Source organism: Cygnus olor, chromosome 7, assembly GCF_009769625.2.
Source record: "Cygnus olor isolate bCygOlo1 chromosome 7, bCygOlo1.pri.v2, whole genome shotgun sequence".
In the NCBI taxonomy this organism is placed as follows: Eukaryota; Metazoa; Chordata; class Aves; order Anseriformes; family Anatidae; genus Cygnus; species Cygnus olor.
Window position 1 is genome coordinate 199211 of NC_049175.1, and position 12885 is coordinate 212095.

The 12885-nt window shown below is 39.7% G+C and overlaps 1 protein-coding gene across 10 annotated transcripts in view; it reads right to left on the reverse strand.

Moving 5' to 3' along the window:
- USP54 (ubiquitin specific peptidase 54) overlaps window positions 1–12885 on the reverse strand; it is a 101629-nt gene that overhangs the window by 11397 nt on the left and 77347 nt on the right. For 5 of the 10 annotated variants that reach the window (XM_040563395.1, XM_040563392.1, XM_040563393.1 and 2 more), the window contains 7 exons: window positions 9046–9177; window positions 8417–8800; window positions 6728–6959; window positions 5745–5887; window positions 4487–4660; window positions 1361–1480; window positions 7–199 (listed from right to left, as the gene is read on the reverse strand). In XM_040563395.1, coding sequence (XP_040419329.1) covers window positions 7–199; window positions 1361–1480; window positions 4487–4660; window positions 5745–5887; window positions 6728–6959; window positions 8417–8800; window positions 9046–9177 — 1378 coding nt within the window. The remainder of the gene's footprint in view (window positions 1–6; window positions 200–1360; window positions 1481–4486; window positions 4661–5744; window positions 5888–6727; window positions 6960–8416; window positions 8801–9045; window positions 9178–12885) is intronic. The other 5 variants (XM_040563399.1, XM_040563400.1, XM_040563401.1 and 2 more) reach the window with 3 other exon arrangements.

Below are 12885 nucleotides of genomic sequence, written 5' to 3' on the forward strand. Positions count from 1 at the left end.
GACTACCTTGTAGACTGGGCCATGGTGCCGCCCTGTGGTGGGTGGCAGGTTGGCGACGGCAGCGGCTGCGATGGCTGTTGGTGCTGCATGCGATCCTGGAGGCTCCGGGCTTTTCGGATACTGATTTGCAGCTTCTTATCGACTAGGGCTCTGCTGTGAGTGCTAGAGCTGGCATCATGCATGGCAAGTCTTAGTTTAGCTAAAATGCAAAAGAAAACATAGCAGAAAAACAAACAGAAAAAAGGAATAAAATTGAAAAAAAAAAGAATAAAAGATGCAGCAAGAACATAAAACATGGACCATGCAAATACTGCCACACAAGAGATAACAAGGATGCTACTGTTTCCATTAATGCACATTCAGCTTAGCCAGGTGTCCAAACAAGTTAATTGAAACTAAACCAAAATAAAGTTGAAAGAAAAAATTAATCATGTTTTTAGCCCAACTTCTCATCCCCTTCACACAGGCTCTTTCCAACCCTACCACATTGCTGCTTCATTCATCTTTCCTCCTTCTGTATGCTCCATACCTGGGACTCCCTTTATGTGCAGGAATACCAAGCTGGGATCTGAAAGTCAGCATATACCTTGCTGGAATGGAAGCTAAGAGATTTCACAATAGCTGTATATTGCCCCTTATTCTGCAGCCCATAAGAGGCAATTTCAATTTCAACAAATGCACAGAAACTGCCTACCCTGTCTGCAGCCATTCTATACAGACAGAGAAGAGCATGGGGTGAGACAGCCAGCCAGTCATAACAGAAAAAGACCAAAAAAAAAGAAATCACATAGCACGCATTCTCAAAGGTCACAATGCATTTAAGCACTTCTATGTCCTATTGCTTTTCTTCCTGAGTGTTAGGTACAGCATAGGCTTGTTTTTTTTTTGTTTTTTTTTAAATCCAAAGGATGTAAAAAGCAGGCTACTGTTTTCTTCCCTATGCTACATCCTCCATGAGAAACAGGGGAATTTAATACCCTTTGTAATTTGGCCTGAGGATTGGGAAAAATTGCTAAACGAGGGCCAAGTGGCACAAAGTTACCTACAAAGTGCTTGCTGAAATGCAGCATTTAGCACCAGAAAAGACACATCAATATCCCAGTGCTGTTATTGCCATAGCGCTGGAGAGAACAACAAAAACAGATGCAAACACGAAAATACAGAGATGAAGAAGAATAGGACTAAAACCCCAAAAACAGAATGCTTGAAAAAAATAAGATTTTGTCACCCAGCACTTTCTAAAGACCATCTGGATCCCTGTATTGCAACCTGACAATTTAACATGATTAAATATTTCACAGTTTTCTAAGATATTAGCACTGCCAAAAGCGCAATAGCTCAAGTGGTTAGAGTTACTTACATATAGCTTCGTTACAGAGAGCCAAAGCTGCAGCACAATCCCCCTTCTGCTCCTGATTCAGCGACTCTTCAAAGATTGAGTCTGCCTCCTGCATGGACTTCTCAAAGTCATCATTCCTCCCTGCAACGGGCAGCACCCTTCATTTTGGTTTCATTCTGTGCAGAACCCTCGTTTACCCTCACCCCATTTGTGACCACCAAATTGTTCCACACACTGACTCATTGGTAGCAGACCTCTTGCAGAGGCTACGCATATCCCAAACCATCTACAGGAACACCTAAACTTTCCTAAGCAGAAGTATAACTTGAGCACCCTGATATACTTGATGCACACACAGTAGAACTTCGTAAACCAGATTTTTTCTTCAAATTTTGCTTACTTCAGAGAGCTGTACTTGCCTAACATGCTGTTTTCAACAGTCTGAATTAGTATAAAAAAGACAGCATGGACACATTACAGAGCTTCTATCAATTAGAGTTAACTTAAATTTAGAATTAAATTCATTGAAAAAATAAATAAATCGGGAAACACAGCAGGTCAGGGCTTTTCTTGTACTGCATTATCGTAAGTTCCCTGCCAGAAATCATCTGTCTCTTCTTCAGGTATCTAATTACTTCCATACAAAATGTGTTCAAACTGAACCTACTGAGATATCCATGGAACAACACTCAGACTTGAATGCGTGTATGAATGCAAAAAATAGTTCCATGAATGTGTTGAGTGCATACACTCAACTGCTGAAAGAGACATACAAAACACGAAAATCTAATTGTCTTGTAGCTTTAGAAGAAAAACATGTGGAAGGAACCAAAAAGATACGGAAAACAGTCAGTAATTCTTTTTACACCAATTTAGAAAATAGCACCAGAGAATAAGAATAAATCATTCTTGGACGCAACAGGAAAAGACGAAACACTATGTCCTGGCATCAGAACATCCAGTTCTGAGAGGAGAAAATGCCCAGACATGCTGGTGTCATCTATTAAACATTATGCAAGTTGTATCCTAAAATGTACACATTCAAATGAGGCCAGGGAAAACAGAAAAAAATAGACTGTTTCATTTGGGGGTGGGCTCCTTTTCTGGAAGGTCTCCGTTATGACACAGAACATCAATAACTTTTTTGACCAACTTGTATAGCACACACTATGGCCCAACCTGCTCCCCAGCACCCTTGTGCACAAATGTAAACACACAAATCCCAAAGAACTCATGAAAAGCAATTACTGCTGAGAGAAGTAAGATCTGTTAAAGCAGTGAGTTAATCAAGCAGCACATTCAGTTTCAAAATCAAGGCTACTAAGGCTCATAAGCAAGACCAGTATTCTAAAGTTAGCTTTCTTTGCATAAGTTTAGCATTTTACTTAAGGGGAAAATGAGTCACAAGTGTTCTGGAGCTCTGTGTACAAGCAAGCATTCCAGGCAATCAAGCAGTCTGTTAATGTTAAGCCATTACATCTCTGACTGGGGTGGGGAAAGGCTTAAAAGGAACAAATGAATACCTCCCCAGCTTTAAGGTCAATAACTAACTCAAAAATTGCACTGAAGTCTTTTTGGATTAAGCGTTATTCTAGTTCACTTTCTTCCTAACAATGAAAACCCAAGGTATTTTTGCTTCTACCAATTAATGCAACAACAGATCAAAGATGGGTCATTTCTTGGAAAACCATGCTATTCCCTTTGGGCATGAAAAGCAGAGAAGACAACATCCTCGTGCTCAAGAATAGAGGTTCCCATTTCAATTTTTACATCATTATCATTTGTGTTATGAAGATAAACAACAATACTAATAAAAAGGTATCTGTCTATTATGTTAGATCAGAACTTGTCAACTGGACACTTGCAGGTCACAGCAGAACCACAAAGGATAACCTAGCGGCTCACTGAAAGCACAAACTGTAACAACATTCACAGTCAGCCATTCTCATAAAGATCCTATTTTTCAGCTGGCACTGATACAGTGACATTCTGGCTCTGAGCAGCTGGCACAGCTGTGAGCTGCAGAATGCTGGCTGCATTGTGCCCTCAGCTGGCACTGTTGTGGGGTGCCCCTCTCCATCCTTCACTTCTGTCCTGTACAACACCAGCACCTTAGCTCTCCTCTCCTACACCAGGTAGGAGAGAGTAGCGTAGGAGTCCCAGGAGGCTTGTCAACACAGGAGACTACAGTGCCTTGGTGGGACTGCCCCAGTCATTTGAGAGGGCAGAGCCTAGGCATTTTACCACACTCCTTGCCTCTGATGGCCACCAAGAGCCCCACACTTACATGCTCTACTTGGTTTCATTCAAAGCCTACTAAGTGGGTCACCCCACCATCTCTGACTCCCCTTACTGGCTGATGGAGACTAGGAATAAAACAAAGGTGCTACATGTGAATCCTGTCACCAAGCTCCCTCTGTTGCAGTTCCATTCTTCCAATTAAATTCCAGTTAAACCTTTTCTATTGCCATCCCCAGCCAGAAACATGAGGGGCCTTGGAAAAGATATAATAAGAGTTAATATTTGGCTTTTTAATTTTTATTTTTTTTCTCAATTCTTGTCCCTTCTGAAAGATATGTATGCCAAACCCTGCTCAGATTTTCAACACTAGACCAGATAAGCTTGCCCCAGTACTTGTTCCCACCCCTGTGCTGCGGCTGCACAGCTGAGCAGGGAGGGAGAGTGAAAAGTATAAGGGCAGAAACAGGCAGAATTGCTTAGGTCAGTGGTGCTACCAGAAAGAAATAAGAACAAAACAGTGGTCTAAATGAACAAGTTGTGCTGCAGGTGGATCTGAGGCATCTGAAAGGTGCTCATTCCAGGATGCTGGCTGAACCCTTATAGCTAAATCTAGGTATCACTAGTACATATAACCACATAAAAATGTAAAGGTCCAAATATATACAAACACTATATATTAGGAAGTTTCTTGTTGTTATTTTCACATTCAAGAAAGTACTTGCTTAAAATAACAAATTGTTTTTCTGTATTCAACAGGTTTGAAATTGATGGTCTTTCACTAACTGAAGGTACAAAATTGTAAAACTGGGTGAATGGGGAGAGACATGTAGTAGAAAATTAAGTTCAAAGGTTCAAAAAAATTCAGCACCACATTTCTTGCAAAATATACTGCATTCGAAAGGTTACCCTGATTCTGCAGTTCATCTAGATCCATGAACCTGCTGGGACGGGGGTTAAAGCCCATTGCTGCCTCCATTTCCTTTTCTCTTTTCCTGCGTAGTTCCTGTTCATGTGCTCTCCTTGCCACCTCCTCTTGCAATTCATCCAGTTCACTCTTTAAAGGGCCAAAGATCTCCCCACCTTCAAAGAAAATATTTTTGATAGTAAAAATCTCTCAAAGTATCCATTAAAAGACAAGTAATGTTAATGAAAAATACAATTGCCATTAGCCAATAGCATACTGACCAAACAAAGGCTACAGAATTTCAGATAAAATTTGCTTTGTTAAATTTTAGTTTTAAAACCCCGCCCAAGCTATTTTGTTTCCAATTGCTCTCTCTGCATCAGTGAGCCTGGTAGAATCGTTGCAGTATTGCTTCATGATCCCCTGTAACACAGTCCATCCTTTAATCCACTGACCCAAGAAACAGCAAATGGAACAGAGCAAATCATCAGAAGAGAACCGTAAATTGCTGCTGAAATCGAGACTTTTTATTGTGCCTGTAATTTGTAACCAATGCTATGACAATGTAGCCAGATCATTAGCTTTAGAAAGTAAAACAGATTCCAACTGAGATAGTTTTCATCCAGGTGCAGAAGCAGATAAAAATGAGAGGAAGAAAAAGCTTATCAATGTTCTACTCAACACAGAAGAAATCAGTCTTCGCTCTCACTTCAACTATGAAGTGTGTTCAGAAAGTATCTCCCTTCCTCCCTTCCCCAGACATTCTCTGGAATAAAGTATTTGCTCAGAAGGATAATCAGAATGTGTATCTGCATAAAAGCTCAGCTTTAGCCCAAACGTCCTGTAAATACCCATTCTCATTTGTGACAATTTTCGATGTTGTATACCATTATGAGCTTCTTTTCAGGAGTCAATCCTGGAAGTTATTACCAGTTATGGTCAGGAAGACATTTTGCACTGACAGCAGAATACTGAATTATGGGAAAGAATAGGAGAAAAAGTTTACTTAATCAGTTAAGTCAATCTTTGTTGAAAAAGATACCAGAACAACATGATCAAAATAATATTCCAATAAAGTTTTTTTTTTTACAATCCCCTTTGGAAAACCAAAGTTACATCTTGTAAAACTGTGCTGTATTGCTCAATGTTTCATCTCCCCTTCCTCGGAACACCACTGTAAAGAAAAGCATCCAGAAAGTAAAGAACAACTCCAATACAATTTATCTTGTGGAACCATGACTACTGAGAAGTACATCCTACCATTTCCAATGGTGCGTGGGCTGTTTGTCCAGCTCCCAGTTGAAGAATTAGACTCCACTTCCAGGATGCTGCTACTGTGAGACTTGGGAATACTGTGCCAAGCAGGAACCAATCCACCTGCCCATTTCATATGAACGTCCCTCCAAAAAGAGAACAATTATAGTACACAATGTTACTACTATCTTAAGGAGAAATTGTGTGTACATTTTCTACGATCACAAAAATATTTACTCGCATTTTACTTTTATATCCTCACAGGGAAAAAAAAAGCCTACCACAGGGAAGTCTTTGGAGAAACAGAGGAAGAGAAAGCAAACAAGGGGAAGGGACAATAATTCTAACCTACTCCAAAGACCACACAACGCATGTTAAAACCATGATCTGATAGCTGTTCTCAACTGGTTTTAACAGCTGAAAATCTCCTATTCTGGCTATAAACATGTTCGGTTTGTGACTGCATCAGCTGTCCAAGCCAAGGAGAGAAACACGTTATGATGCCTATTTATTTTTGCATATAAATATTGCAAATATGTTACAAGATTTCAGTGAACTTCTCAAACTGACAGGGCCATAATACTGTTGATTTCTGATTTTCTACACAGATTTTAAAAAATCAAATAATGGTTTATCAAAAGGTCAATCATATTGTTCAAAGCACATGCAAAGTTTGATATTTGAGTTTTCAAATCATAGACTAAAGGTATGACTATTTCAGATGCATCATTTTAATCAACACTTCTCATTCAACTGAACACCATTTATTTCCTTCTTACTCGCACTAAGCTATCAATATACCGACAAGAAAAGGAATCAGTCTCACTCAGATACAAGGGAAATCCCTTGCCTCAATAAATTTGCACTATAAGCTAGGACCGCTCTTTTGTGCTGATTTTGTTGTTTTGTTTTTCATGTCCTACATCATTATGTAACAACAAAAAAGAAACAAAGACCTCACTTTAAAAATGAAGTTTGTTAAAATCTACCTGTGGTTGCTTGAGCTTTCAGACAAGGGCATGTCCAGACTAACTGGACTGTTGCTGTTGCGCTCACTGCTTTCGTACCCAGACTCCATTCTCTGTATTAGATGAGGATGTTGATCCACCATATGCTGGGTGCCACGGCCTAGTACACCATGCTTGTATCTGACGTTTGATTGGCTTGATCTTGTTTCTTGAACAGCACGTTCCTTCACCTCATTCTCCATAAGCTCTTTACCTGTTGAGATAAAAGAATATAGCCCAGTAGAAGATCCAAGTTTCATAACAGCAAATCAGACACATTTTCGCTTCTCAATTATGCTTAAACCAGAAGCACTGCCTTTAATATCACCTAAAATTAGCAATAGGAAGCAGAAAAAAATTTTACATCATCTCTGATAACATTAAGCAGCAACCTATTCAGCAAATTCATCTTCAAATCTCTCCAATTTAATGCTACCATATTCCCCCCAAGTAACAATCAGATGTGGAAAGAAAAATCCCTTCCTCCCTGTAACAATTTGTATTTGTGCAAAATCATTTTACAGTATATCCAACTGTGCCTTTAGTATTTCCACTTCATAGCTGTTACTGTACTGTTGTATTTACTTCAGATGCTGCACTTTTTAGTTTATTTTGCCAGTTACAATTTGATGAGGCTCATATATTGTGTCATTCATGTAAGACAGGAGAACTGGAAAACTTAAATTCTTCCTTACTGATCTTACTTTATGTTCCCACTTGCCTCATATTTACTCCCCTTGTTTTCTTTTCCTGAAGCTGTGTTCTCTTCTCTCTTCATCTTCCCTATAAATGTATGTTCCTTCATGCTGCCCAATTCTTTTCAACCTTTAGTTCCTTCCAGTTATCCCCATCCCTCTCAAGACTCCAAAATTTCTGCAGGTGTCATCATTAACCACAACCCTGCTGCCAGTCACACAAATCTTTCCCTTCTCATCCACACACTGTCCCCTTTAAGCACCTAAGAAAGGAGAGTAGCAGCTCCAGTAGCATAACAGTATAAAAGACGGGAATGGGTAAACACCTGCTCTCCACACCCTTTACAGTTTCAGGAGCATCCATTTCTTGATAAAGGAGGAAAATAACTGTTACATTCATTTGCAGACCATGGAAAGGGAAGCAGGGGGAACAAAAGATACCTGAAGTTGTTTCACAAGAGATTCTATTACCTTCAAAAAAACATCAAAGCCTAGGACAAAGTCTTTACGCACAAATTACACAGCCTGCTGTAGTGCAAAACAGTCCCAGATAAATCATCATTAGCTGCTCTTATACTCACAAGAGAAACTCCATGCTAATGCATGAGGTACTTGCTGCACCACAGTCTGAGCCATCATGCTAAAATAGCAGGAGCCAGAGAAAGTGACCAATAAAAAAGCTACTCCAAGCAATGAACTTCCAGATGTTTAGCAGTTTAGCACTGGGTCTGTTTAAGTAGCAAAAACAGTAAAGTTTCCCTTGTAACTTCCCAAAAAGTGAAATTTTACACACAGAAAACAAACAAAACAAACATCACACATGCAACATAAACACACACAGATTAGCCTTCAAGGACTCAAGTCACCACCAACCTATATGCCATCTTCAAAATTTCACTTCTCAACTTAAAAATGAAGAGAAGACGACTGTAAATTCCACATATTTGTAAGTAAATCTTTCTTTCCAACTGCTTACCTGCCTCTTCAGAGAAGGGACTAAGCTGAGTGTAGCCACAATGTTTCCTTTTGTCTTTACTGAAGATGCTGTCTATATTCAGAGATTCTCTTTTGGGTTTCCAGGTTGGCCGGTACCTGCTACATGAACTGGATTTAGACTCACTACTGGTACTCTCCACTTCCCAGTCTCGAAAATGTGCAGATGATAGGCTTTTTAAGGGCCGTGTTTCAGCCTGATCTGTATTACTCCCTCCATGAGAGGAATTTTGGTTGATTTGAGAAACTTGCTGTGGTCTGCTGTGGATCATATTGCTCACTGTTTCTTTAAATTCCCTCAGTCGGCTCGTGCTGCTGGATGGTTTGGGGGCAGCTCTGGGAGCTTGTTTCTCCTTCAAGGTTTCTCCTGCAGTTTATAAAAGAGAGGGCAAAAGCCACAAAAATAAGTCCAGGTTAAGCCAGCAGCCCTACTCACAGCATCTTCATATTTCATATAGTCTTTGAAAAGTAAAACAAAAACCCAAACACAAAAGCAAAGACAAGACAAAATGCTAAGATGTAAGAAACAAGGAAAGAAATACACATACACTCTGAGGATCTTAAAAGCATTCAGAAAGATATTGATATTTCAAATAAAATAATGTTTCTTGCCTTCACTGTGGTATCCTGATGACTGAGCCTCATCTCCTTTTCGCCGAGACCGGCTAGAACTCCTTTTGCGGTCTACCAGTGAGCCCTTTTTGGAAATATGCCTCTGATTACACTCACTGTCAGTCAGGTGCCCTGAAAGGACAGAAGAACACATCTGAGATGACAAAAGCCTTTGGACCAAGTGCTCTCTGTGCTGAAAACAGTAGGGCTCTCCTCCTTAGGAGCTGCAGACACTCCAATGCTAACTGGCAGGTTTGGGTAACTTTTCGTTTCCAGAAGTTATTGGTTTTGTCCTGTGGGTGGGATGTACATTCATTTTAAGGTCACAAGCAATACAGCCCCTCCAAGGACCCTGGTTAATGACAGATCATCCAAAGCAAGTGGAAAAAGTTGAGCGTGCCTTGTCTTCTAATACTCCTAGGGTGTCGCTTTCTTGCTGTCTGAATACTTGGTCAGTTTTAACAGTCACCAACAAAAAAATTGAGGACAGCTTGCTTAACATTAGTCTGTTGAATGAAGGCTCAAACACATGAACAAGTCAGCATGTAGTAATAAATTAATGCACATCACCAGTTGCTCTGCACTAACTGCACTCTCTTTACAGAAGTAATTTGAGTTAGCTTAGGCCACAATGAAGAAGCCTCAGTTGGCTCTCAACAGCTACACCAGCTAATTCACATCTGCCACAAACTAAGAGCATACACACAAATTATCAGCACGAATCAGCTTACACACAAGAATGTTCCCTTACTCCCTTGCTCATGTGTCCAAGTCCTAGCATTTTCTCTTGCACACATTTGTTTTCCTTTTCCTCACATAAAAGGTGAGTTAAGTGTATATGACAGTTCATTACAAGTTTTCTGTACTGCCATTTCTTTTAACATTATGGTTCTCACACACAGTCCTAAGCTTGCAAGCACAAACACACGCATGGCTTTACTCACGTGAGCAGTCCCAAGCAGAGATGCAGGGTAAGAAGGGAATTTATGAATAAGCTACAAAGACTTCTCTGGCCTTTATATCACCAAATTTCACCTTCTATAGGACGACAGCAGAGAAAAACCCCTACTACTCAACAGTGGATTAGAAGTCCCCAGACTACATAGTTGGCATTTCTGAGCCTACCCCTTCTCTAGAAATAAGCACAAAAATCAACAATATTCAAAGCGGATTTTAAAAGTAGAAATCACACTTTTAAACAGTTGAAGAAATAATTCACTTTAACTACAATTGCTAAGAAGATACTGTAATATGAGTGGGAAGGAATCTAGACGACAAAAAGCAAGCTATACAAGATTCATGTTTCTATTCATTCGCAAACTAGAGAGTGATTTTTGTAGTTAAATCTTTAGAAAAAAAGAAGAACACATAAAAGAACTAAGGGAATAGAAGAGAAACACTGGCAATGAAAACAAGATGTATGACATTTAGGTGATTGAGCAAGAGTCAGTCAGCACTTTGGGAGAAATCATTTCCCCCAATAGCATGTACTGTCATACATCTTTTAGGGACTGAAAGAACAGTAGTATCTTTTATCTTGAGGGGAACCACTAGGAGGTAAAAGAAGCTTACACTTCACTAGAGAAATTGTATACTATGAAGCAAAACATTTTTCCCCGGAAGTTTGCAACCTGATAGGAATGACTGGCTACCATACAGTAACATGTTAGTGTATTCCTGTCCTGTAACAGAAACTATTTAAAGATATTCAGTGGTGCTGGAGTTAGCTTAGGGTCTGCGCAGACAAAAGAACACAACTTAGCGTTGTAGAATGAAGGTTGCTAGCTGTACATAAATATTTCTTCTCATTTCATAAACTGTAAATTTTGTCATATTCTCACTGAACATTTCATAGCCATAGAGAAGAAAACCAAGAATCCCAAGTCTGCAGGACACAGACTACGTTGTTTCTACCTGGATGCTCTGGAACAAAGACTAAATCCACTGAAATGCACGAATAGAGGAATTGTAATACCATATATACGAGCTAAAAATTCACACTTTTTTATTTCTTTTATTAAAATAAAAAGCCAGGATTTCCAAGTGCCCAATCACACACCTAAAAAGGTGTCCATTGCTGACTACATTCCTAAATGCCTCATCCTCCATGGGTGGGATGGTTTTATAAGCAAACAGTGGTATTCAAAGGAACGTACAAAGGAAAGGTTTTCGGTGGTAGTGGTCTCTGGTTTTTGGAAGGTGAGGAGGAGGAAGATGGTCAGAATATGCTAAACAAAAAGAATGAAATCAAACAGGTTAAGACAGAACATCTCCTACTCCCTCCCAAGAAAAACTCAGTTGCATGAATAGGGCAGCCAGAATACGCACATTTTTCTCAGCAGCACAGGTTGGCAAGAGCAAGAGAGTGCTCATGCAGCCACTCTTCATGCCCTCATCCTGAAGAGCCCAGCTGTCTGAGGTCATATGACCCAATGGTGGTCCTTCCCAGGAGGGCGATGTGGGATAGGGTTCATAAAATTCTGGGCTGTAGTAGTGGGGTAAATGGCCATTACATGAAGAATCCTGCTCTTGCCCAGAATTATTCAATAGCAGCAACTGTTGACAGGTCAATGTGGATGGCTTCTTAATAGCCCCACAGATCAGCATTTGACGACTAAGCAGTTTTATGATTCAGCAGACTGGCTTTTTGGAAAGGTTTTAGGTAGGCAAAAATAAAAGGGGAAAATGTCCAGACAGGTGACTAGCTAAGGGGACAGACTGACTATAGCTACGGTTGAATCAGGGAAGATGAGGATGACTGAAATTAGGTAGTGAGAGATGGGCTAGAGCTGGAGGATAATATAGGACAGAATCGGTAGGAGAAAAAAGAAAAAAGAGGAGAATATTACTAAAAAATTATAGAACAAAAAGTTATAAGCAGATGAATTTCAACATATATGTTGGCAGCTATCCCACTATCCTCTTCCTTTTTTTTTTTTTTTACGCAGACTTATGTGACAAATTTTGTAGGGAGGAACCTAATTCAATCAACTGCCTGCCACTTTTGTAGACTTTTTTGTATATAAGTAACACCCTGCCAGCATTTTCAGTTTTGGCTTCTCAGAACTCTTCAGTTCAACATAAGTTGTGTTTCCTGATCACTCTCAAATTCTGCTCCAACCTTCCCTTCTTTCTCACACTCTACTGAGGACTAATACCAGAACCTACAGTGCTAAGTATTTCATAAAACATTAAAAGTACCTTCAAGTTACCGAAAACCATAGATTACAATTGCTTAGACTTTTGATGAAGAATGTAAAAGCAGTGAAGAAAACGTACCTGAACCATTTTCTTCCAGGTTCATATGTGAAAAATATTTGTAACATAGATGGTTTCAAATGAACTAAAGTTGAATACATTATCACAAGACAGCAACTATTTTGCAACTAAAAGGACATAGTGGTGTGTTAGCTGTTGACACTGCTGCAACCAACAGTTGCTGATTCAGCAGTTATGTCATCTTAGAAAGTTTTTTAAGGCACAATAAAATAACTTCAAATGAATTTAGTAGGTCATGTTTCTGATGCTTGAGAAGTCTGCCTTTGACTCATGCACTACTTTTTCAGAACTGAAGTTAGTACTATATGCAGAAACAGACTGACTGGGGTCACTAAGCATGAATAATACAGATCTAAGCCTTCAGACTTCCAGCTAACCTCTTTTCAACTAAGTCTTTGGGCCGACTGTTCAGCTGCTTGAAGGAATATAAAGACAGACTCCCTTCCCATTGCAAATGCTTAGTTAATTTGTCTCCACAACACAGGCAGGAGAACAGGAACATCTTATGCTCCTCCTTAGTGCAGTAAATACTAACATCATCCACTTACACAGGAAGTCTTT